Here is a 27941-nt window from a genome sequence, read left to right on the forward strand (position 1 = left end):
TTAAACAGCTGTGAGTGAGTCTCATGTCAGGAGCTTGAGGGCTCCCCACCCAGTACACCAGTTGGCGTGAAGGGTGGGGTAGCCCATGAAATTCCAGTAGTTCCAGGGATTCCAGTAGGCCAGTATCCAGCCTGCCAAAGTGAAGAGCATGCATCTATTTCATATGTTGCTAAGGGAGACGGACACCTCGTGTGAAGCATTTGTGAAATCATCACTTTAAAAATTTTACAATGTAAAAAAATAAAAAATTGCTTTGAAGAAAGTATTTTTTGAATGTTTATTTTATGTTAAAGGAGTAAATAGAATTATAGTAACTAAATTAAATGAATAAATGAAATTGAAACTAAGAATGCAATAAATATAATCAAATCCACTAAATCACACTCTTTAGCACCTGCTGAGTGTGTTGRAATATTTTSTTTATGGATCTGGTGGATTTGTTAAGCTTTTTTCTTAGATAACTGGAGTTTTGTGTGAGTTTRTTGTTCAAGTAATTAGTTTGCTTTCAGCTTTGCTGCATATTTTAATACATTTTACTGTCACCAAACATATGAGGCAACTAGGTTTTAAAGACACCCCATAKGAAAAACAAGCAGGAAGGCGTCTGTTGTCTGAGGAAATATTATTATTTTTATTTTCTATATTGCTATGGTGATATTTTAGTTATTTTTTAATCTTCTCACTGTTTTTTTTAAGCTGGTGTGTCTCTACATCCCTGCAGGCTGGTTTCTTTTTTTCAGAGAGAGCTTGCAGGCATTTCCCATCAATCACAGCAAATTCATGTTAAATGTGCCAAATTAATTTTACCGAAACTTTTTTTTTCTAATACGGAATAACATTTAATAATATAATATAATATTCCAATTTACACAATTGTTTGGCTTTCRTTATCACACTGCTGGATGAGGGACTTTTATCAGATTCTGGAGTCAGTTTCTGAAGCATTTTTATTCAGTCTGACTTTTTTCATAAATAAAAATACGGATGCTCACATGGATGMTTACAGACATCCCTGAGTGTGTTCAGTCAGAGCTTTCTTCAGATATGCTATGGAATGGACTGCTACAGGAGATCCTTCCTGCCTATAGCCATCATCRTACAACAACATTTGAAAGAAACTTGGATAAGATGAGTTGCGATAATATTTAATTCATTTTTTGGATTAAGAAAGTATTTTTGAACTGAACGTAGAGTCAAAAGTTGTCAATGTTGCCTAATTCATTTGCAACAATGCGATACAAGATACAGCAGATTTGCAAAATCACAGTAGGCCAGATATTTAGTAACCCCTTCTCACATACTGCTGTTTTGCTGCAGACTCCAAAGAACAAATGCAAGTAAAAAAAAATAATTTTGCTCGTGATCTGTGATGCATTTTGGGAAAATCCTTGTGACATCAATCCTGTTTGAAAGGAAAGTTAAATAAATGTTTCTATTCATTTGGAAGATCACAGAAAAGAAAAAAAAAAACATCCATTAACTTTTGCCTTTTCTGTGTTAAATTGAGAATTAAATGATAAGGCTACAGAAATGTTTGCTTGGATTGAGTTGAATATTGACAGACATTTTAAGAAGAAAAGGTTGAAACAGTTGGAGCACAACCTTGAAGCCTCAAGGAGAAAATCTTCATATTGTAGCTTTAATTCAKGCCAGCTGCTCGTGTTTAGACAGCTGTCCCTCTTTCCGTCACCATCTCGCATCACAAGGCAGCTTCTCTTGGTTATATTTCTCTCTCTGTTCAGGTGATCGCAGCTGAGGGAAAGGTTCAGTCATGAGCAGATAGAAGGACAAAGATCTTACATGTGGTCATGCTGCTGGTGTAGTGCGGGTGTGTGTGTGAGTGTGTGCGTGTGTGTGTGTGTGTGGGTGCTGCATCCTCCCAGCAGATGTTCTTCATATTAAAGCAGCAGCAGCTCATTTTGCATCGCTCTGCTTGGCTGCTCTCTGTTCTGTAGTCCTCTGTGTCGCTCTGATTATGCTCTGCTGGAGATCTTTAAAGCAACAAGAAGAGAGAGAGAGAGAAAAAAGAAGAAGCTTTGCATTTGCATCTAAAGATTTAAACCGCGCTCATTTATATTCTGATTATATTTTTGACTYAAAAGGCCATGGATTGGAGATCAATTATAGTGTTTTTGCTCAATTAGAATTTTTTTCAGCATGTGATGGTAAATGTGTATACGTCATCACAATATTTTGAGCAGCATTGCTTCTTTTTGACTGTGTTTTTACCTCAGGGGCCATAGTTTACTGCAGACAGTGTGTATAATGAYGCCTCCTGTCATGGCTAACATCTCCTCTGGCAGCGCTGCCTCTCCTCGCTCTGTTGCCAGGCAGAAACACAGAGTTGCATCCCCACTAATCAAAACAAGGCTGATTATATAATTCCTATTTATGATTTTTGGCTCATGCCATTTGTGATTTTGACAAAGAAGCCAATCTAAACGAGGTTAAGCATCCGCTGCTTCTCGTTTTACCCATAAGCAGCCAAACACTTTCATCAAAGTAACAGAGTGCTCCCTTCACTGCTGCTCTCCAAAGTTTATTGGCTATTTCTGGAATATGTGTGTATGAGAGAGTTTTCATTAGCAGATTGTAAATATTTCTCCAGTTTGAACATTAAATACATTATGCATGGATGGGGGGGCCCTCTCCTCCCCCCGCTGCAAATCTCCCGGGTTGTCGGAAACTGTTTTGGATACATCACATCTATAATCCCAATTAGCCACACTTTGTATTTTTGTAATCTTGTGGGGGCTGTGAATGGATGCATGTTTCCTCGGTGCCGGTGTGTTTCAGGAAGGTTAATTATTTCCAGACTGCCTCCAGTGAGAAGCACTTTGATGTACAAACGAGAGCTGAAAGCTCGTCTGTACGTGTGCACCCTTTGTTTCTATGTACTGTCAGGAATTGCAGTGTGTCTGCTTTAATTGACTCTGGCTGGAAACACAAAGACGACCAAGTTTTCTTAGCTTTTCGCCTTCTTGCCATCTGTGTGCATGCCGATCTTGGTTCTGTCCAGATATAATGTGATGCAATGACAGTTCAGCATGTTAATTAATATTTGCTGACCAATGACTCTATATTATGTAAAGTCTAAAACAAAAGGAAAAATGCACACTTTTTGAATCTATCTATCCTGAGACAGCAGTGAATCTGCATGCAATGTCAATTTTTACCTCACGTAAAGAGATGTGTGAAAAGCCTAAAAGTAAATGCATTCTTTATTTTATCGCATTATGTGGCCGGGTTACTGTATAGTGTTGTTAAACCTTCCATCTAACATGTGAGATGACATAAAATTCCCCCAAAGTTAACTCATTTCCATCTGGAAACAAGCGATAAGCAGCAGAGAATAACAAGTTCATTTTCCTTTTTTAAAAATATTTTTTTTAGAGGCAAAAAAGATCAAATCTGAGTCCAACATTCATTTCACAGCAAAGAACAGGAAGTGACAGAGGCTGAAGTTCTGACTCAACTTAGCAGCTTGGCTGCCATCATCATCATCACCATCATCATCAGCTGTCCTGTCACAATTATCTGTGTTTTTGTAACCGAGTTATGCAAACCAAAGTCAGACTTTGTTCTTCACACACTTCGGTTTCCGTYTGCTGCTCTCAGTTTTAGAAAAAGAAGCGACTTTCATTCTGTGATTTGTTTTCCATGTTTCTCCTTTTCCTCAGCCTCAGGAACGCAGAACAAGAAGATTATTTTCTAACGGGAAAATGAAATTCATAAAAGTGCTTTGCTTTTTCCAGGAGTCCTGCCTGTTTCTGCAAGGCTTTTATATCATAAGTCTGGCAGKGAGTTTTGTCCTGAAAAGCTTTCCTGCTTTTTCTACTTATTTTGCCTTTAATTTATTTGTAGGTTTTTAGAATAAGACACTGAAAAAGTCTTCCAAGGTTAATCATAATCGGGGTTATAATTTGTACCAAAGATCTGTTTCTTCAGATATTTRTATTGTTGAACTATTGTTGACATGTACTTTTTCTTTAAATTCGGAGATTGTTTCAACCTTGATAAGAAAACCCCGCAGGGACTTATTTGTCTCTCGGCATCTAAGTGAGAGCCAGAGTGAAAAATTGATAAGCTTCTGCTTCTTACTGGCCGGGGTTTGGGCTTAACATCTATTTCATCTTCCTCTGCTTCTGTGTGTTATGTATGAGGTCGTCTGCTGACCCCTTTCCATCCTGTCATCACTCACCACCCTGAGAATGGGTGGGTGCTTCTGTCCAAGTGCCCTTCCACGTCTGCTCCTGATGTGTCATTTGGCCTCGAGGCCAGTTTTATGTGTTTTTCTGTCCAAGGTCTCTGTTTTTGGCTTTCGGTTGGCTCCATTCACAGCATTTTGTTGCTCAAAACGTGATGGAGGATTTGTCTGTGTTCAAATCTAAAATTATTTCTAAACACGGCACAGGTAAACAAAAGTAAACACTCTTAATTGTAGAATTTTAAATGTTGGGWCATAAAAAAAATGGGTTTCTTCTTTACCAGATGCTAAAATGGTTAAAAAACTAAGTACACCCACTAATTCAGTGGCTTGCCATTTTCTGTACAACTTTGTTGGATTCACATCATTTCGGAGGCTTTTTGATCCACCCCTGCTAATGAAATTGACTGAGTATTTTTGCACATCTCATTGGTCACACTTAGTTTTTCACCCACAGGTTTTCCATTTTGGCGTTGTCTGTGTAAGTACATAAATTTTTACGCGCGNACCGAGTTATGCAAACCAAAGTCAGACTTTGTTCTTCACACACTTCGGTTTCCGTCTGCTGCTCTCAGTTTTAGAAAAAGAAGCGACTTTCATTCTGTGATTTGTTTTCCATGTTTCTCCTTTTCCTCAGCCTCAGGAACGCAGAACAAGAAGATTATTTTCTAACGGGAAAATGAAATTCATAAAAGTGCTTTGCTTTTTCCAGGAGTCCTGCCTGTTTCTGCAAGGCTTTTATATCATAAGTCTGGCAGKGAGTTTTGTCCTGAAAAGCTTTCCTGCTTTTTCTACTTATTTTGCCTTTAATTTATTTGTAGGTTTTTAGAATAAGACACTGAAAAAGTCTTCCAAGGTTAATCATAATCGGGGTTATAATTTGTACCAAAGATCTGTTTCTTCAGATATTTRTATTGTTGAACTATTGTTGACATGTACTTTTTCTTTAAATTCGGAGATTGTTTCAACCTTGATAAGAAAACCCCGCAGGGACTTATTTGTCTCTCGGCATCTAAGTGAGAGCCAGAGTGAAAAATTGATAAGCTTCTGCTTCTTACTGGCCGGGGTTTGGGCTTAACATCTATTTCATCTTCCTCTGCTTCTGTGTGTTATGTATGAGGTCGTCTGCTGACCCCTTTCCATCCTGTCATCACTCACCACCCTGAGAATGGGTGGGTGCTTCTGTCCAAGTGCCCTTCCACGTCTGCTCCTGATGTGTCATTTGGCCTCGAGGCCAGTTTTATGTGTTTTTCTGTCCAAGGTCTCTGTTTTTGGCTTTCGGTTGGCTCCATTCACAGCATTTTGTTGCTCAAAACGTGATGGAGGATTTGTCTGTGTTCAAATCTAAAATTATTTCTAAACACGGCACAGGTAAACAAAAGTAAACACTCTTAATTGTAGAATTTTAAATGTTGGGWCATAAAAAAAATGGGTTTCTTCTTTACCAGATGCTAAAATGGTTAAAAAACTAAGTACACCCACTAATTCAGTGGCTTGCCATTTTCTGTACAACTTTGTTGGATTCACATCATTTCGGAGGCTTTTTGATCCACCCCTGCTAATGAAATTGACTGAGTATTTTTGCACATCTCATTGGTCACACTTAGTTTTTCACCCACAGGTTTTCCATTTTGGCGTTGTCTGTGTAAGTACATAAATTTTTACGCGCGCGCGCGCACGCACGCACGCACCACATACATACATAAAATCTGATTCTTTCAAAATATTTGAATAATAAAAAACAGCAGAGTTTCATAATGACATTGTGTTTCATTGACACCTACTATATTAAAATGCCTTACATCGTTTTGCATCTAATTAAAGAACTTCCCATGTAATTACATTCAAAGTTCCACAATCAGGAGCAATCAAGGGAATCTATTTCAGTGCCGCAGMTTATTTATCTCAATATGTCTGTCTAGTTAGCTCAAATCACAATGGTGTGTAAATGGAGGAATTGCTCTCGATGACAAAAGGTAATTATTCCCTGGAGATGAATCAAAGCCAGGCTGCACTGTTCTGACCTCACTGAGCTCACTCTGCAATGTTTTTACCAGCCCTGAGGAAAAAAAAAAAAGATGAAWTCTACATAAAATATTCATCACTGTGCATAATCAGACATGCKGTTCGAGACCTAGTTTAGGTGTTAGGAAGCTGTAAGCACTCAGCAACCCAGATTAGATTTTGTGAGTGGGAAATATTTGAAAAGCCAGTGGGCCTGTTGGCTCTGCATGAAGTTCACAGTGAAGACCGGAGGGTGGTCGGTTGTAAACACATTAGAAGTGAGTCTGATGAAGCAGATCAGGATCTTTAGTCTGTTTTCATAATTAAGAACGAAGTGAAGTTCTGACGGCCTTTAGAAGTCGGTTATGTCATCCTGCAGATKGTAAGCTTTTGGAGAAGATGTTTCTCTGTGTGCATGTGGACTTAACTTTGTGGGTCCAGACAGTTATGTAATGGGTGGTGACTAATTAATGAAGCACTTATTTTCTCACTCCTGTTTTTTTTTTTTGACAACAGCAGATTTTATTGTCGTCATCCTCTCGTCACCAGCTGGTGGTTAAACAGGGTTCTGACTTCACTTAATCAGATTAATGTCTGACGTTTTTTTTTTTTAAGGTCAGAAGTGAAATGGCACCGTGTGCTCACACCGAACACACGTTTTCTACCACAGGGGACACATTAAGGGYGAACACTCATCAGGGCCTCAGGGCCAATTGGATGCACTCAGCTTACTTGCTGGCTTGTTCAGCGTCACATGACGCATCCTGCAGCCGTTTTGGCTTGTTTATTTTCTGGAAAATTAATAAAGCTTCACACACTGCACAYAAAATCATACGTCAGGTTTATAAATCTTAAACGTTCTAGAGCTATTGACTGGTAGATATGTGTTTATATAAGAGCGCACTCATTTGTGTGAGGGTGCACTTCAGGTACTCAGTGTTTTAAACACTGTGAGGAGTTTATAAATGATCTTTACTTCYTTTGTGTCAGAACTAAAATATCATCTGTCAATGTTTATAGGAAATACGTACATAATTTTGACACAAGCCAACCAAGAGTGCAATCAATAGTTGCCAAAAAATGATGACGTTATGTTACATTTGGTCTGGACCATTGAACTCAGGCATCAATAGAACAACCAGGACGTCCACTCAAAACAAAAGATGGCGTCAGTGGTGAATGACRGCTTGTGACTAGTTGGAAACAATGTTTTTTAGTAATATTTATCTTGTCCTCCACTATAAACAAAGATCCAATAATTATTCTGATAATTTTTCATTTGAAAATCACCAATGTTTAGCATTTTGTCTTGTTCCTAATTAGTCTTTAAACACAAAGGTACATAAAAAAATTTTTCTTATTGTTACATATTTAGTTAACCAAATATCTAAACCTGCTGCTTAGTGAAACCTATTCTTTATTCTAAGATTTTTTCCTAAAACAAAAGATAAAACCAACCTGAAGCACTATGCAACTGTGAATTGACACCGAGACTTTGTTTTCCTACTTTCATGGCTKTCATATTAAAGTCCTGATGCAATAAAGCCAGATTGTATTTCCCCCTAGTGACATATATCAGCTCTAAGCAGAGACACCTATTAATCTAGTAGAGTATAGCTCTCCATTTCACCTTCACTAGAGTTTAAAATTGAAACCTAAGAATAAAACATGCTGCAATGTGGGCTGTTCTGTAGACGTAGAYGACCAAAAGCTTCTAAAAGATATTTCTGGGTGTTTAATAATCTGAACAGGGAGTCATGCTGTTCCGAATTTATCTGATTATTTAGAAATATTATTTGGAGATGCTTTTATGAATCATAATCTTCTTTTTATGTTACATTTGACCTGAAGGCTGAAGGACTGTTTTTGTCTTACCCAAAAGTACAAACACGTAGGATTTCATCTGCTAGCTACATACATGCTAAGATTGCTCTTTAGAGTATTTACTTAAGTAGAGATGATGTAATATTTTTGTTGGATTATAATCTAAGATTATAGATCTATATTACAAGATTATCCTTAGTCACTCATCAAAGCATATGTGACTATAGTTAACCAAAAAGGAGAATCTGTCCACACTATTAAGTTTCTCACACTGCTTAAATTATCCTTCAGCATTCTCAATTTACATTTGTTTAAAGTCATTTTTGAATCCTAATTCCAGCCTGATTGTGATAAATCTTGCCTTTAGTGAGATGCCCCTCCTGATTTATTGGTACTCACCATCGAATTGGCTTCACGAATTACACAGCTCCGCCGTGAAATTGTTGGCCCGATCCAAATGTGCGTCTCATATATTTCCTGGCATTTTTATTGGCTTCCTGTTTGTTTTTAAGTAGAATATAAATCTTAGTGCTGGGCTCAGATCCATCAACACTCTAACAAATACCTCTTCCTCTTTCCGCTTCCTTCTTTTCTGAGCTGCCGCAGTCTGGTCTCCTTAGACCCCGAGAGCATTACCACATTTCTTTTTCTTGCAGGGAGAGGTTAAGTTGGAAGCCTTCTGAAGCTCACGGGGAAACAAACGAGAAAAGAAGCAATTCATCCATCATCCTTATGTCATGCTCACACTCCCACAGCAGCACTCATGAACATTTCCACCGCGATCCGTCATCATCTCTCATCATATAGTTTGTTGTCACGCGAGCAAGGCCTCAGCGGCAGCAGCAGCAGGTTGGCAGTGGGAGACGAACCAAGAGACAGGATTCAGTCTGGCATGCACGTTTGTTTGTTTGGGTTTGTTCCTTGTGCTCTGTATTTTCCCCCCGTTGGTCCCGAGTGGGCTAATTTTTAATGTTCTGCATCCATCTGTGTGTCACTCTGTCGCAGCCCTGCTTGKTTGTGTGTTTTGAGTTTCTGCGCTTGTGATTGTCTGTGGCTCTGCTTTGTGCGTCGCTGCGYGTTATCGTCAAAATAAGTGTCGCTCTGTGTGYGCGCGCCAAGGTAAGCGGACGTAAGGCCAGATGATGTAACAGTTTTTGTCCCCTGCTTGTCTCTTCATGCTTCGGAGTTCGTTGTGTGGCAGACACACATTTTRGTTGCGTATTTGTGTGTCTGTAGTGGATTATTTCCTGGATGCATCTAGTTAAAAATAGCCACGCAGCCACTCGGTTTATAGCGAGGCATTAATCCCTAATTGTTTAAAGTGCAGACTTTCATAGTCAGAATGGAATAGTGGGGGGTGAGCTGTTTTGGTTGAGATCAAGGCTTCAACATGGTTTCTGTGAAAGTGTGTGCAAGCTCCGCAGGACCTTGCAGATGTGGTCAAGTTTGTGTTTATGCTGTTTTTTGAGTCAGCCACAAGGCAGAATATGACTTGATAGTTTACGTTTTTCACTTCAGTTTAATAGGTGGTGACAATAGCCTGGTTTGTCAGCTATCACCACGAAAGGAAAGATGAACAAGTAATTTCCTACTTGCACCTAAGCACATGTTTTCTGTCTTTGTGATTCATGAGAAATTGATTGTTCAAATATTGGTTACAGCAAATATCCTCACACAATATCTCCAGTCACCACAGAGCATGTTGGTTTTGTTTTTATTTATTTATTATTATTATTTTTTTACTTTTTTTTACATTTTTTTCCCCACTTTTAACATAGGAATTTAAACTTTCTGCATTTCCAGAAATGTTTCCATCACCCACAGAAATCAGAAATTACCACTGGTTTACTGAAAAGAAGCGCAGTCCAGATCTCAACACCAAACATTTTGTTGGTCTGTTAAGRATCTGTGACCTTAAGAGGACATATTAACTTTTGATGCCACGTAGAAACCAATTCAGGAGACTGTGGATTAGAAAACATTATGTAATGGGGAATCTATTAACATCCTTTTGCTCYAATTTTCYACACTAACACTAGTGATATTTCCATGATTAGAAAAAAGAATAGTGTCAAGTTGAGAGCCTTTTAGCAGTGGTTTGAGAAGATGAAATGTATAATAAATGGGCCTGGTGTAGTAAAATAATAATGGAATAATAAAAATGAAAGCTGTGACGGAGTCATCCGAGGCCCCAGCTTGTGTCTCTTGGTGTTTGTTGCTCTTCAATTTAAGGACCAGAGAARAGGCAGGAACATGACAGAAATACGAGCTGATGTGTACAGAATAATTAATAAAATACTTGGCAGATGAATTATCTTCTTTGTATCTACAATTGGGAAGTTCTGCAATATTATTGAGTCAGACAGATACAGTATGACATGCATGAATGATTTAAAGAAATCAAACTTCCCATAAATATAAAATCAAAATAAAAAACAAACAAACATACATAAGCTCAACATTTTTTTTGTCTGCATTTAAGATCTAGTTAAAGGCTTGTTTGCAGTGGCACCAATCATGCACAAGATCGTTTAAAGGGCTTTATTGGACAAACAGGAAAACAGTTTAAATTAGATTAAAGAAAAGAAGCACAGCATATTAAATTAGTAAAGTTGTTTATGGGCTGAGTAAAAGTGGCAAAAAAAGTGTTTGAGTTCTATATCTAGTCRATTTTTAGTATGGCTGGCCTGACAAAATTAATTAATCCACACTCACAGAAGCAAGGTATCAATCCAATAGATTACCTTTGGGCTCTTGTGGAATAGAAGATTTGCATTATGGATGTACAGCTAACAAATCAGCTTCATAAATATTAACAACATGGACGCTGTGTTTGAGAAATGTTTCAAACACACCGCTGGATTCATGCAGTGACGAAGCTCTGAATGAGAAAAGGTGGTCTAATCTGGCACTGCCGAAGCCTCACAAAGGAGCTGGTGAGAGAAGATTGTTTTGCTTTGTCAGTAAATGTGACTGTTAAGTCGTCTGCGGATTTAACARTTTACATTTCGTAACGTGAATAAGGGCGCGTGTGACTGAAATATAAACTGAAAGCTTGGAAACACAGAGTTGCCATTTCATTGCCATTCTCAGTTCAGTGTGTTTCCCCAGTTCTACGTCTAAAAGTTAAGAAAAAGGGTYACAACTGCGTTTTTGTCACAGTGATCCTTGCACTGAGTTGGACAAATAGCTGCAATAACCGTGGCCTAAATGTGCAGCAGGCTTTAGTCATCAGGGACCGTCTMCTGTGCGAAACAGTAAAAAGAGCAGCCGTCTCGGCTGTCTACCATCTTAAAGTGGGATTTATTTTCAGACACATCATTTTCAGTGAACGTCGTGTGATAGAAAACACTGTACAGTAACCTGGAGCATTTGTTTTGCAGTATTCTTTAAAAGGCTTTGTGTTGCTGCCAACTGATAATTGAATTTGTACAACATTTGTAACTGAATGTTGTTCATATTTAGGACTGAAACAATTAATTGGCTTAATCATGGTGAATCTGTTATAGAAATAATTGCCAGCTAATTAAGGAAATGATTAATCACCGGAGTATACAGACTCAAAGCTCAATACTCAGAGTTGCAATTAAACTGGACTAAAGATATATACATTTTGCATTTAACATAAAAACACCTTTTTCTGTAAAAAGGGTTCTACGTAGAACTCCTAGTGGCATAGGTTTAAATGCTTTAAAACCAATTTTCTATCAAGCACCTTTTGGTAATTTTCTAATTGGTCAAACCAAAAAAAATGAACAGACTGTACACCAACACTGTAAACAGAAAGAGATGAGCTTTTCAYGTGTTAATGTTAGAAGTGCATCTCTTTAGTTGCAGATTCATCCTTCGTTACAAATGATCAGGCACAGTCTAAAGGAACGCCATTGCATTTCAGGCAATGCTAGGTTTTTTTTTTTAAAGGAATTTAATTATCGGTTTATTTGTATTTTTAATGTATTTAAAATCATGCATAAAATACATTTAAGAGATAAATTTAAAAAGCTGCAGAATGGGCCAATTTCTTATCCATTTTTTTATTAATAATCAGAATAATCAATAGTATAACTAATTTCTAAGTTAATTGTTAGTTGGAACCCTAGTCATATCTAATGGACTTTGTAGTCTTTATGCATTTAATTACTTTTTTTTCTGTTGCACAGTGTAGCTTTGGTTTATTTTTAAACCCAAACTATACTATAAGATGACCTTGAGCAACTCAGGTTATCCTCTGCAGCTTTTACAGAGCAGCTTTTAACATGTAGCTCCGTCTCTGCTGGTGTACAGGTCCTTCTCAGTGGCACGTTTGTTAGGTCTGATTTTTAAAACCAGGATCTGAGCCAGCATGGAGTACTCAGCCTTTGTGGAATTTTACTGACAAAATACTTTAGAAAAAGCAAGGAAAAGTATGATAATGAGATGTTTGAAGCATTATTTAGCTATACTATGTTTACATAAAGTGATGAGAAAATAAATGAGAAACATTTTTATTTAGGGCTCTTCACTTTATGTTGTATGTTCCCACATCCTGGATTATTCCTTGTGATCATTATAGATGCCATTCTTGCTTCTGAGTCAGCTAAAATAAATACAAAGTGGTGCTTTAACCTCTAGGACAAATAATAGAAGAATTACACCATATAACTCTTCAAAAACTTGTTTTAAATCCAATTAAATACCATTTAAGATTTTTGCCATTTCCTTCATTTATGTGCCAAGAATAACAGGCCAGTTTTCTCTCTGTTTGTCCTCTATCTTGACTTTTTTTTTTGGTCATATTTCAAACTCTGCTATTAGCCTTTTATCCTCTTATTTTTTCCTGTGTAAGCCTACATAGTTGGGTGATGGCTGAAACGGTTGCAAAAAATTATTTAAACCCTTCTGTCCAAAGTTTTCAGAAACCAAAAAAATACAGACAATGATTTATTAAATATGGTTGTTTTCTTCTTCTTCCTAGTTGAAATTTGGAGCTTGTTGAAGCTACCCTTTGTCAAGTGTTATGAAGAAGGCAGCTGTGTCATAAAATATTAACATTTTCCACAAAACCACTTCAGACTGTTCTCTGTGTCTCTTTCAGTCTCAGTGATTTACACTGGCTTACTGTGAACCTTACTTAACGGTCTGCATTAGGAGCATTTCCACACAGATATAGTTTGAATTTTATCAAACCCATCTGGGATGTTTGTTTCTAATAACAGGTATTTGTTGCAGCTGATCATAGTATCAGCTAAAGTCTCAGAGTTTAGTTTACGATTGTGATGGTAGGATAGTAAACATTCATTTTCCAGGACGTCTAAAAGACCAATCGCTGTGTAGACGCTGCCTAATGGTTTCTATGGTCGGAAGATAAAGATTAGTTCTCGACTARCTTTGTTTGTTACTATTCSACTTTTATTACTATCCTGATTTTAAATCAGGGAAAGTTAATGTAAATAGTTTTATCTGTTTAGATCAACACATAGTTCCCTTGCTTGAACAACATGCTCTTGTCTTTCCCATTTTGAAGAGTGACCAAAAGACAGGAAATCATTATGGCGCATGTGTTTTTACTAGAAATATTTATTTCTTACCATGGAAGCTTTTCCTCAATAAATGTACTCAAATAATGGATTGGATACACTCTGCAAGTATCGTGTGTCTGTGGCATATAAAGATACACAGCCTTAGATAAATAGTCCCTCAGCATCTGATTTTTATGCATCTGACACTGTAGTTTATGTAATGTAGTATCCAGGTAAGCCCGATTGCCTTTTTTCTGTGAAAAACACAGAAATGCTATTACAACTACAAATATGAACCACAGCTTGGCCATTTCTGCAAATGCTTTGCAGACGTCACAGCCGTGACCAAGTAATAATGTAATTGAATCTCGTTTTATGCTCTGTAGAAGCTGATGAAGATCTTACTTACATTATATGCTTTAAACTTGCTGCCTCTTGATTCATCCTTATAACTATCGGACCACTTGTCAATATCAGTGTCAGTTTTGTTTATAAAGCACAAGTAAGCTGATCAAGATGCGTCACCAGGTAAAAATCAGTGAAGATAAAAAAATACGATGGATTAAAGTTTGGGGTTTGAACTTTCAGCAGAAAAAGGTTCGTAACCGCAAAGCATAGAAGAGAAAGAAAATCAAACCAATAATCATAATTACATGAACTAAGTTATTCACTCTTCATRCAGTGATCACAAAAGACAAGAAAAGACATGCTGGTTAATTTGTGTATTTACATTACATTGACATCGACTAATAGATTGCAACTGAAGATTCGTCTTCATAAACTGTGGCCAGAACARCAGCGTTCTCGTCCTTTAACTCTAAACCCTGTGATACAGACACACCGTTCCAAAATTCTGTTCACATTTACAGTTCACAGGTTTCTGCGAGGAGCAGAGCAACATATTAAAACCTCACAGGAGGCCAGGCAGTAGGAGTGAGTAGCAGCCAGGCTGCCTAAATGTTTTAAGACAATGCCAGATGCCTGATGAGAAGCAAAGCAACATGGAGGCAGTCTGCCAGGCAGCCACAACTAGCAAATAATAGTGGATGTCTCCCAGCTGACTGCCCTGAACTACTTTTCTTCCTGTTAGTCACCTGGCATTCTCGCAACGCCTACGAGGAAATATTAATATGACTTTGCTGTCAACTTTTTGACATTTCTTGACTGCTTTGCAATAGTAATCTGCTATCTTTTGTATACCKGTATTTATACTGACCTCCAACAGCCTGGCTCGACCTGAAGTAGGAGCAACTCACAGGAGATATTATTTGTATTAGAATAAGCCTTTCTCAACACACGTACAGCTTTAATAGTGCACGTTTTTACATTCCACCTACTGGCCGCAGCCTAATGTTGGAGACACATAAATAACAAAAACACTGATTGATATTGTTCTCTTAATCCAAGTCTTTTGACTCTCAAATATTTGATTATATTTGAGCATTTGATTGATGATGCGTTGTGTATTTGATCAGCTGTCATCAACGATCAATCAGTTACAGGATTGAAATGTTTCATATGCAAAACTTGATGTAACCAGTATGTGAAAAGATAAAGTGCCTGTCAATAAATACAAGTTTTGTCACTGGAATAAATCAATCTTTATAGCTACATGAGCTTGTTTTGGAGGATTTTACTTATTTTCTTTGGATGTGCTTTTAAATTAYCATGATTTCAGCTTTAGAACCAATCGATTGCATAGCAGATCTTTGTTTTAGTTATAWGAAAACTCCATCATCTCTTTGACTAAAATGCATTTGACAACCTGCAGTTGGATGGATATTTTTCAAATTGAACAAAATTCAGATGAAAGGACAGGCGCTGTGATGCATAAATGGGCACAATTCTGGATTYGAAACAACTATCTCTGTCAAAGAACCTGCAGCACATTTCTTTTTCTCTTTTGTGACTTATTGGCGCATCYCTACAAAAGACTGATGCATAATTCATTTGTGAACATCGATTTGTTAGATTTTATTTTTTTATGCCAGACGGGGTGTAATAAAATGTCAGCAGTGGAAAAATGACAAAACTAACCTCGTTCATCTGGCTTTATGTAGCATCAGTTCTTTTGTGGTTTGATGTATATTGCATGGAGAGTTATGTATCTGAATGTAGCACACTCAGTGGTGGTTGGAGCCTTCTCAGCCCACAGGCATCCACATAAAACAGAAGGTCCCACTGCTTGAAGTCTAATTGTAATATACAGCTTATTTTATTAGTCTCAGTTTCAGTCAGACTGTATCTCTCCGTAACCCGTCTCCACTAAATAAAGGTTCACTGGAGATCAAATAAAGGCAGACTCGTTGCYGCTCTTTGTTGTGTTCATGCAACCGACGAATCCATGTTATTCCTTTGTGATTTTATTTTATTTTTTTATAAAGATCAATACACAATTTATGGCTCCATTTATCATTTATCTCAATAGTGCTGCCAGCATGTGTCAAGCCCTCATTTAAAAATCACGTCCACTTTTCCAACCTATCATAAGCTGTATAAGTAGAGACAGCAGCTGAGCGTATAGACGGCTTTTAATCAGACGTGTGTAAAGTGTTGGAGGCTGATTGTGATCATGTGGAAGTCAGCGCTCATCTGTCGCTTGTCAAATAAATAACAATAGGACCCACTCCCCAATGATTCACTTTATCAGAAGTCCACTAATTCACCGTTGCTCCGCTTTCCTCCATGTTTTATGAAGTGACACAGATTAATTTTGTGCTCTGCTCGCTCACAAAGTCGAAAGTTGTCGCTTGAAATTAATATTATGTTTGGTCTGATAACATCATAACAAACGCTACAGCTCTCTGCACCATCTCAAGGTGATATCCGACAGGCAGGGCAGACATGATTTAAGTTCAGAACGCTCTGTTTCCTTTCCCTATCTGCGGTAATGGTTACCCCGGTGACGGCATCCCTGCGGTTGCTGTGGAAACCCAGCATCGGAGGCAGCCTTGTTGTCAAGCTGAACAGAGCAGCTGATTTGTGTTGCCTCAAATAGGTCCCCGTCTTGGTGTTGTTGCCTTTTCTTTAATGATTGACTTTGGATTTGTCAGGAGTTAAGCTGCTTTATGTGTTGGGTATTTTCTTTAAGAGGGCTATAGCAAAACATCCCCTTTATTTCTCTCACCTTCTTTGATTTGAAATGATATCTAGCAATCGAAGACATGTTAGCAAGCATTTTAAAAAGCTCTTGGGGTTGTGGAAGCCGGGAGGTTGAAAAGGGAACAAGTTGTCTTTGAATTTGTGTTTAAAGACAACTTTTCCCGGCTTTTGGAGCGAACCGCCCGACAACTGCAGCAAYAACAAAAAAACTGTTTGACATTGTGCCACTACTATCCGGAGTGAGTCTGATTTTAGTTGAACAGCCAAAATGTTGGACTTAAACAGCTGTGAGAGATGACATTTCAGCTTGGCATTTTGTGACTTTTGTGCTAAAATATCACACTCACACACATGCACACAGACACACACACCCACACCCACATATTGGAGCACCGTAAACATCACTCCTGCCCGACACATCAAAAGCATYGGATTGTGGGAGTTTATATTTTCAGTTTTTTTTGGTCTTTTTGAGGTTTGCGATTTTTTCCCCCCCCCCATTCAGATTTCCCACATCCATTTTTGATTAATCAAAACGACTAATTTCCCCAATTATCAAAAGTTATTTCATGTACACTTCTCTGTGCGTGATTTGCCTAATTTGGCTTTTGTGTGGCCTTTATTACATGCCACAAACCAGTGGTGAGAAGAGCTGCTTTAATCTTTCTGTCTGTCCATCCTTTCTGCTTTGTGCATTTAACATCTTATATTGTCTTCTTCTTCGTCCATATTTTAAAACTCTATCACTTTTTTTTGTAAGTCTTAAGTCCAATTGCTGCTTTTTTCTTTGTTCACTGTAATTGACTGACACTGACTGATTAAGTATACAAAAATAAACCAGTCTCATTGTAAAATTTGTATTTTATGTAACTGTAAGCTAACATAGTGTAGTGTTAGATTGTCTGCTCTGTTTGTGTSAGATTTTCTTAGCACCCATTTAACACTTTTGGCTAGGTTTTGTTGTTGCCAGGCAGTTTTCTTACACTTTGGCAACTCTTGTGAGTATTAATGAGGCTGTTACACTTCTCAAACTTTTCCTGGCTGCCTTTTTAGAAACTGATAAACCTCTTGTGTTTTTTTTTTGTTTTTTTTGCAAGGCTGCTTTGTTTAGAAAGCAAGCAAGCTTTGTATCACATCTAGCATTTTTAAAGTGAATCTTGAAACCTTCTAGTACTAAATAAGTATTTCTGGTAGTAAAATTATGCTTTTCATTCCCTTCATTATCGTCTACTTGTAAAATTTCAAATATATTGATTTATTAACTAATCCTTTTAAATTGTTTTCTGCCTCCACAGATGGATGGATGGTCTTGAATAGTTCCAGGAAAATGTTATTATTGTCCATCCTGTTGGACAGCCTAACAAAATAATCTGCCAAAGGACATTTCTCCCACTGATTCTCATACCATGACATGTTTCAGTGCTCCAACCTGCCATCAGGACTGCTACTCTAGCTAAACTGTGTGTAGCTTGAAATACTGTAGAAAAATGTAGAACAAATTTAACTGATTTATTCACATAAAATCCTGAGTATCTTCGCAAATCTTTTAGTAGAGGTTGGAAATTTGGTCATTTTTGTATTTATCTTAAAGCCATTTTATCTAGACAACAATGTTTTAGAACTATGTATGTGTAAGTGATGTGTGTTGCTCATGAGGCAACCAGATTTTTGTAGCACGTGTRTCTTGACATAAAGGGTGTGAATTTACCTTAGGATTGGGTAAGTCATATGATTAAGGGTAACAAGTATTGTTTGTAATGATGTGGAAGTAAATTTTTATTGCCAGACTCTTAAACATTCTTCAAATATCATACCAGTAAACAAACCATTTCATACCCATGTGCATGTAGACTGACTATCAAGTCTTTAAAATGTTAAATGTTTTGAGAGAGTAAACTAAAAACATTAGTTTTCTGAGCTGCAAGAGCTTCAAGAGTTAAACAAACAGTTGAACTGTTAAACACATTTTAGTTTAAAATCTATTTTAGTTCGTAGTTTAGATCCCCGATTCTCAAGATTCATTGTTACAAAAAGTCATGTTTGAAAGAAACTTTTAATCTTCTTACTTTGAAATGTCTTTTTTTTCTCCCACCAAATTACTACTCATGCATCCTTGAAATAAGATGAATATACAGAAAAGCAAATAGCTGCTTCTGCTGCAAAAAGGTGCTACTGCTTCCAGTGCTTCATTTCTCTATTTTTGTTTTGACTAAAGTGTTGAACCCACGGTTTTATGCATGAATTATGTGACACCCTCTGTACTGAAGGTTGTTGTCATAAATCATACCAGAAAAGCTGGCGTAGTTGTAGATATATCTCAACTGGCACGGCTCTGTGATTAAGATATAGATTATTTTTGTCTGCTGTGTGGAATACTAATTATTGAAATGAAAACCTGCCCACACCAGATGGCTATCTGGCAGATTGAACCAACCACACTCCCCCTCCTCACTTTTTCTCTCAGAGCTTCACAGCCCCGACTGTTTTGGCTCAGCTGTACCTTCACACTTCCTGTGTGTTTGGCACTTGACCTCCTCTGCTCACTGTTGTAGCGGTTTACTCGGACCAGCTCTGTTAGGATCAAACTGAAAAAGACGGGGAAAAAATGCACAAGTTCACGSACTCCAACATTAAACATTCACCAGCGCAATAATAACTGTACCRAAAAAAGACCAATATATGAATATTCAGATGGCTTGCACTGAGCTGTAAAAGGCTTTACAGGTTTGTGTTGGCAGCTGCAGAGATGCAGCGGGGCAYCGTCGCATCCAGCTGGCAAGAYGCCTTGGTCAAGGCATAATATGACTCCAGCTTAAAAGCGTTGTAAATGGCCTGCAGTGCTTTGTGCATCATTTCTGTGCCGTGATTCTCATAATCTGGTGTAAGCCGAATGTTCTCACATGGAAATAGGCAAAATATGTCCTTCATGTTTTGTCCAAAAAGCTAATGCACTTCAGATCCACATTTATCCACCTTTAATCCACSCTTTCTCCTCCACAATCCATCCATCCTGTCCATATTTCATCTCAGTAGAGCTTCCTCCTTCCTAGTGCTTTTCGGAGGTCTGAAAGTGGAGTTGCATATGCTGCTCTCAGCCAGAGCAGGTGGCTTTTGGTTGAGCAAACAATCTCTCAACAGTCCTCTATACAGTACAGACCTTCATTCCATCGATTCCCTCAATTATTCTCACCATTTATCCATTCATCACTGCTTTATCCCCATCTTTAATTGACTGTTCCCATTGGAAACAGACTGTTGGCTATTGAAGGAGTTGCTGTCATGACCAAGACATAATATCACTAATGCCACAGAGACAATGGAAGACAKTATTAATAMTTATTATCTGTTTGAACCTGAAAAGTCGTTCCCTTGAACAGACACTAAGCAACACTAGCATTCTGTTAGAGCCATGTTTCTTGCCTGGTTGACAACCTTGAGTCACCTTATCATTCCCCCTTCAGCACAGAGAAATACAGTCAACTATCATGGCTAAATATTGTGCTAAGTTCAGACTACTAGTATTTGTAGTTTGAACAAATACRTAATATTAAGAAATGCAGAACAGTTTTGTTTTCTTTCCYGAAAATGTTAACTTTTTGTGCCTTTTTTCATATTAAATTATTAAAGAAAAAGCATATCTGATGAATCTGTATAAGCAGGAGGATGACTTCTAGGTTAAATTTAGTCGGCATGTYACTTACCCTGTATTGCCCTGAGCTTGTTGCTCCTGTCATTTCTAACTTCGTCTGTTCCTACTCCCTAAAAGTGACTAAAACACCGCTCTGAGYCCAAAGAAGCCCAAATGCAAACAGTCGGTGGATTAGTCTCCTCTTCTAATAGCATTTATAATATGACATGGTGTAGCAAGGGACATATTGCTCAGTGATGATAATTAATGCCGTGATGTTTAAAATGTTTTTATAGCAAGTTTCCAGAGGATGCGCAGCAGCAAGGCACAAAGCTCATTCTGCAAAGTCTCTCAAGCTCAGATTCACTTCCTTTTAATTAACCGATCCTCTGCAGAGACTCGGGGAATGTGGGAAATGTGTGCGACACACTGGCGCGCATTGACACATTTACAAAAGGAAATGAGGTGTTGAAATTTTAAATACAGATTCTATGGTGCCTTGCAAAAGTTTCCATACTCCCTGGACTTTTTCCACATTGAGTCACATTGCAACAAACTTTAAAAGGTTTTATAGGGATTTTGGCATGCAGTTTGTTTTGCTCTTTTCACATCTACCGTCTTTGGACATCAAGCTTGGTCTCATGTGGGCAGAGCACCTCCTTTCACAGGTTTGCCATGCCCTCCACGGCTTGTGGCAAACTGCAAATAGGATTTTTATGGATTTCGTTTTGCCAATCTTACGCAAAGGTCAGCTGTGTGATATGCATACCTAATAGTTAGTCATATTCTCCCACTAGGCTACTTCTCTGATTAACGTTCTGCTGGCCCAACCCGTCTGTCTTGGTATGGGTGCAGTTGTGCCGTTCTCTTTCAGTCTTTCAGACAATTGATTGAACAKTTCTTTCTAGGATGTCCAAAGCTTGAAATACTGTTTTATACCTAGCCCGGTTTTAAACTTCTTACTGCTTTTTATCTGACTTGTCTGCTGTGTTTTTTGGTCTTCATGATGCTCTTTGTTCACTATTGTTCATAAACAATCCTGTAAGACCTTCACAGAAAAGATGKATTGTACGTTTTTCTTTATACAAAGTTTTGAAAATCATGTATCATTTTTGATATTTGGAGCGGTGTATTTCTACCGATGGCAGTAAAACCACAGGAAGAAAGCAGAGAAGCTTGATTCTTTCCCAGATTTTCTGTCTCATCCTTGTCAAGCCATCATGACAGTTTTAACAAATATGTAAAAAACTGTATTATTTTTATTGGAGTTTCCTGTTGAAGCTTTAAGAAGATTTTCAATCCAAATGAGACAATTAATACACTTCAAGTAAGGACAGCTTTTCATTCTCATGTTTCAGTCCCACCAACTTGAGGCTGAATGCGTTAGATGGGTTAATTGCCTCATTCAGTCAAGCCACGTTTTCAAAATTCAGCATGTGTATGTTGTTAAATTCATTGACARGATTAATTMTCTTTCCTGCTTCACTTTCATGTATCTTTCAGTATTTACAAAATGAAAAATGACGTATGTGGCCCACAAATAACCAAAAGCTCCATTTTGCTTCTAGAACCAGTTCCGTCCTCATTTGTTGTCGATCCGAGCCAAGGGCCATGCTTTTTGTGTTTGCTCTGGAAATAATAAATTCACAAGCCTGTGTGGCTAACCTACGGGATGTGATTAGTATCTCTGTGAAATCACGGCTGATTAGGGTGCATTTGTGTCCTAATTTATGGATCTTGGAACATGAAAATTAATTCCTCATGCTTTATCCTCTAAAACATAAGTGACCTATTTTTTGACAGTATTACTATTTTTCCAGCAGTCACAGTTTTAATCCTTTTGGATCTGTATGTCTGAGGCAGGGGAGCAGTGTGGATATTTTTATGTGTGTATGTATTTTCCTCAAGAGTCCATGTGCAAGCAGAGCAAGTTTAAATCCACTGACAGTTGGACAGTAGGAATGACCTTATGAGGAGTAATGATTCAAGGTTTCCAGATGTGTGTGCTGAAGTGAGTCACTTTGTCTCCTTTCTGACAGATGACTCAAACTGCCCCAATTAAACATGAATTTCCTTCCTTYTCTCTCTTTTTCCTCTCTCTCTTTCTTCGCAGCTGAGGAAGGTCATTATGTGTYGATGAAGAACAGTGACATACCTCTGGACCCCACAGTGCCCCCGATCYTGACTCCAGGATTTAGAGACAGGGCTGGGGTTAAAGATGTTGCTCCTGGAGCTGGTCCTGATGCTGAACTCAGACGTTGGCCTGAGGGAAAAGTGTTTGCCGAGGCYAAAACCGCAATCTGGACAGAAACGCAGGAAGGAGTGCGCGCGGGAGCACATGGAAAAGTCTTCGCCGAGGCCGGGATTATGACGGAAACTCGAGCGTGGGCTGAAGCGGGATGGAGGCCGGTCGACGACGCAGAGGAGGAAGCRCTTCCAAGCGTGCCYGAAGATCCGGCTCCCATGCTTGTGCAGGAGAAGCTGAGGACAAGCGGAGAGGTCCAAAGTGAGCAGGCGGCCCTTTCATCGGTTCTTAGCATGCTGACTGAGACGGCAGAGCTGCAGACTCCAGCAGTCAGAAAACCTTTAGGGCTGCTGTCTAAAGCGGCTTGGTCTAAAAGCTCTTCTTCATCCAAGACCTTATCTTCCTCCACAACAAAAGCATCCTCTCCTCCCTCCTCTCCATCCAGTAAAAAACCGAGTCAGACTCCACCATCGACCAGTTTATCTGTGGTTACTGGAAACAACAACTCTTCAACCAACTATAGTTTGGGTAGGTAATATTTTTTTCAGTTATCTGGAAAAAGTTTTAATTTGAATTTTCACAATTTAGCACAGCAGAGGCACAATCCTTTATTGGGATTTTAAGACTGACCAACTGAAAGTAGGGTATAATTTTGAAGTGGAAAAGGATGAATGGTTTAAAGTATTTTTTAACAAGTAAGTCTTAAAAAAATTATTAGTGTATTCAGCCCCTTTAATCTGAAGTCCTTAATTAGCATTTATCACACACATTTAATTTAAAATGGCTGTGTTCCCTGTGTGCAAACTGAATTTGAATTTAGCTCGTCAGKGAAAGCCTCATAGGTTTGTTGGAGAACATTAGAGAAAGAGCACAGCAGGGAWAAACAATATCATAAACTGTAGAAAATTTACGTAACACCGTTTAATCCATCATCTAATAATATGATACAAATTACAGATGTAGATATTTATTGTAAAAAATGTCAGTGTTGGTTTGTCAAATAAAACTCCAATGGCACGCTGCTGTTTTTTTAGTGTTTTGTAACAGAATTAATCATTAACTGAGCCTTTTTCTATAGTAATTATCAGGATTTAGCAAACTGAAGAAGACGTGTCTGAATTTGGTGTCTGATAAACTGACATGATTCAGTTTATGCTTCAGTCGCCTCAGCAGCTTCTCAGGGAAACACATGGAGGTCACGCTGCTGAATGCTTCAGCAACGAGKCCCGCAGACATCCATCATTTCTGCATGACCAATTGTAATTTTTAACAGTGATTTAATCTCAATAGATTGCTTGTAATAATTAATATTAACAATTCATTTTAATTGAATTCATTGAACTGAATTTAACTCAGTGTTTTTTTAGCTTTATTGCCAGTAAATCGTCACCTCTAACATTTCATCAGTGTCTCCATCATGTATATCATTTCATCATCTTAGACTTATCGCCACCATCATAATCTTCATCATCATCGTCATCATCATCATCACCATCATCATCATCATCATCATCATCATCAGTCCCATTTCGTAGCCTCCATCCCTCTCCGTTTCCTGTGTCTGTTTTCGCCTCAATAATAAGGTAATTATTACACAAATATTTAGCTTTCTGAAGAATGTGCAGGAGAAAAGTAGTGTGTCTCCAAGCMTTTCAAATGATTTCACAAACCAGATTGCTTGGGCCCCCTGCTGGTACGACATTGTGGGGGAGATACGATTGAATCTGGAGATGTTTTTGAAAATGAAAGGTAGCCTGCCTCATGCATTTGCAGTCACAATCCTAGTATAAAAGTATMTTCAGGTTAACATGTTAATATTCAATATTCTGTAGGGAATTAAAAACTACCAACTTGAAACATTTTTTTTTGTACGTTACTTAAATCAAATACAAGTGAAGTGACAGCTGAGGCTTGATAGGTTTGTTGTTATCCTAACTCTGGTTTGGATAAATGTGTGTCACTGCATTTAGAATATAATAGTTGTTCAGCAATGAGGAAATACAAGAAGTAAGTACAGACTTGGAAATTGTTAGATAGGTACACATTTAAAGGGRAAGTACGTAAGCTGGAAAGTAGAGACAGAGACCCGAGAAATTAAAAGTAACCTGTTTTTCTCCTTTTCCTCAAAAGTTCAGGTCGTATTGAGGGAAAGACAAAAAAAGGCATTTTTCAGGAATGTCTAAAAAATCTTGACTAGGATTCTTTGTCCATGATAAAGATAATTTAAGGTCACGTATTGGTGACAACYTTTTCACAGGTGTCTTAGTTGTAGCTTTTCTTCAACAAACTCTACAGGTGAATTAGGAATGAAACAATGGATGAATATGTGGTCACCTGATGACCACTTCAGAGTATGGTGGAACATCTGTGCATCTGTAATGCTGTGGACTTACTTCTCTACTCTCCTTGGAAGCTTWGTTAGAGTCCATGAAGTATGTAAAATACCAGGACATTTTAAATCAATAARCCTTTTGTRCTCAGCAGGGTTTTCTGAACATATCTGAAGCAAGACACTGCATTTAGAAATTCTTTAATATTTTATTTTGACTTAYCCATGTTCTTTTTCCCTTCAGATGAATTAGTGAGCGGCCTACCAGCGTGGGATCTTCCCACTGTACCTGAATCTCTCCTGTCCACAGTGGGTGACCATGACATCACACTTCCTCCCAATGTAACAAGCCCTTTCTCCACCCACCAGTGGAATACCACCATGCCTGTGCGTCCCAGGATCCCCATACAGAACACAACCACAGCAGCYACGACCATAAAGACAACCCCGTCGACAACCACCACTTCAACTGTGTCGTTTTCTACTACGAAGAGAACAGAAACACCACCAGAATCCACAATAGCCCAAAATAACGCCAGCCAGGACACTGTGACCGAYGGCAGCCTTCAGCTGACAACAGTAACCACAACAACACCCTCAACGACCAGCATTACTGTTAATAGCACAGAGATGKCAACACAGGAGGCAGCGACTCCTGGGMGCACAGAGGCTTCTCTATCRAACATCACAGCTGCTGCACCCACAGAGGAAAYGAGGCTCTTCGTCGCHACAACCGCGACACCTCCAACAACGACCTCTACGACCGTGCAAGCCCCCACTACCACCACCACAGTCACGGTTCCCCCAACTACTACAACCACCACCACAACCACCACCACCACTCCAGCTCCCACTACAACCACCACTGCCTCAACTACTACTGCTGCTCCCACTACTACCACCACCACCACCACTTCAACAACAACTACTACTACTACCACCACCACAACAGAAGCACCCACCACTACGCTCATCCCCGTTCAAACTACACCACTTCTGACAACAACCACACAAAGTCCCTCCACCACCAGCGCTGAGGAAATACCTCTGCCATGCAATGTGACGGAGAAGTTCTGGGTCAAAACGGGTAGGAGACTTTGATATCCCTATTTGAAGTTTTAGAGCTCAACACATGTTTGAATACGTTTTAGAAAATAATCTACAATGAATATTATCTTGTTTTTGAAATAGTTAACATATTCTTAAATTGCACTGCAGTGGAATTTTGAATTATCAGTGATTTTCTTCACATTTTGAATACAAGCAAAATGTCTAAAAGTGATTTTGGTGAAAAGCTATTAAAACTTTCTGAAGATTTTTCAAAGCTTGTTTTTGGGCGTTAGCTGCTTTTTCACCCATTTTCTTTTCAGTRCCTAACAATTGGCAGAGGAACATATTTGCATGTATGTTATGTCATTCAGACGCAAGAAGACTGTAATCTRAAGTCATGAACTAAGCCCCTTGAGGTCCATTGTGAAGTATTCATGGTCAAGGATGATTTGGAGAGCCATTACTCGGTATAGAAAATCGGCTTGTTGAAAAACAGTTGTGGTGATCATAATCCAGTTGGTGATATGCTGTTGCTAAAAAAAAAGGCAAATCCAAACCAGCTTGATTATGTACTGAGCTTCTTTACTTAAACCTTTTTTCTTTAAATCTTTACAGTGTTGTCTATGGAGCTGCGCAGGAATCGCCTGGACCTGATTCTAAAGCAGAACCTTTCTAAAGGACTGAGCCATGCTCTGCAGAGAGCCCTGAACGACTCCAAAGCCTCTGCGCAGGTCAGTGTTTCCAGCGGCTTTATGTACGCCGAGCGGCTTTTCACTGGTAATCAAAAGGTCATCATCTTGTGACAAACCCACTAGGCCTGGTCAGTGGGTTTAAGAACAAAGGTCTTACATACAGACTTTGCAGTATCAATCAAAAGTAAACTAAGTGCTGTTAAGTGTACAATAAAAACTGCTAAATGCTGTCACAAACCATAATTTGCATAGCATGTTGTGCAGAAAACTCTATCTGCAGTTTTTTTTCTGCTAAACAAAACACTAAAAAGAGAGAATATTCCCTTGAGGAYGGAAACGTCTTCTCTGTGTTACGAATCTTAGGATGACTCAGCAAAATGTCAAATAAAAACATAGCAGAAGCTAGCAAACTTTGCAAATGGCTTTGAAATACAGGTTGTTAACTAGTGAGCACATACAGTGTTGCAGAAACATTAWTATCTAAATAACAGGTATCACTGGAGGGAACAGAAAAATAACTTTTCAGTAATATCTATTTCAGATAAATAGTACAGGAAAGCCAAAGTGTAAAACAGTTTTTAATGTGATCAGTTTAAGATTGTTTTATATTTCATTGTTTCCTTTACTGGTCAAAAATAGTTATTTTTCAGTAAGGTGGGTTATACTTCCATCATCCAAAAAAAAGCATACAATATTGAACTAAATCCATACATGTATCAATGTGAAGCTTTCACAAGTGACATCCCCTACAATAATTGTTACCATAAAAGACCAGCCACTGACCACAAAACTGAATATGATTGGCTAGTCAAAATGCCTGCCCACAAACTGCAGATGTAAATCTCTCATCAGCTAATTATTCTTCTGAGAATAAATGACTGGAAGGCATAAAGCTTGGTGAAAAATAACATCTGTGTTGATCTTACCTCAGCCATAAGCCTCCTCTAGAGCCCTCAGTGACTGGAGAATWAACTRGTTATGTCATAAAAGAAAYATTTTTTTCATCTTTTTATACATTTTTCAGCTCTCCACTATCAKCTTGGGAAGCTCTGAGTGCAATGCGTAGTCCAAGTGCCCCAGTGAAATGGCACTGCAGCTTTTTACTAGGATCCAGAACTCCTGTAAAAGCTTTTATTTTTACATACACTGAAGATCCAAAGAGGAACAGCTGCTGGGATTGGACAGCATTTGATGACTCAAGGAGCGTAAAGATGGGCTTATTTTTGCCTTTTATGTACAACTTCAGATTTTACGTTTATGAGGTTTTTTTTCTTCGTTGTCTCCTGTAACATTTCTCTGCTGCTGCGCTTGGTCAAAGAGCTTCCATTTAATTCTACTGAGATTTAAAAAAATAAAATAAAA

At 38.4% G+C, this 27941-nt stretch overlaps 1 protein-coding gene across 2 annotated transcripts in view; it reads left to right on the top strand.

Moving 5' to 3' along the window:
* kiaa1549la (KIAA1549-like a) overlaps nt 1-27941 on the top strand; it is an 86013-nt gene that overhangs the window by 7681 nt on the left and 50391 nt on the right. For both annotated transcript variants that reach the window (XM_017305370.1, XM_017305371.1), the window contains exons 2-4: nt 22377-23036; nt 25082-25924; nt 26503-26618. In XM_017305370.1, coding sequence (XP_017160859.1) covers nt 22377-23036; nt 25082-25924; nt 26503-26618 — 1619 coding nt within the window. The remainder of the gene's footprint in view (nt 1-22376; nt 23037-25081; nt 25925-26502; nt 26619-27941) is intronic.

The sequence above is a fragment of the Poecilia reticulata genome, linkage group LG6, assembly GCF_000633615.1.
Source record: "Poecilia reticulata strain Guanapo linkage group LG6, Guppy_female_1.0+MT, whole genome shotgun sequence".
Classification (NCBI taxonomy): Eukaryota; Metazoa; Chordata; class Actinopteri; order Cyprinodontiformes; family Poeciliidae; genus Poecilia; species Poecilia reticulata.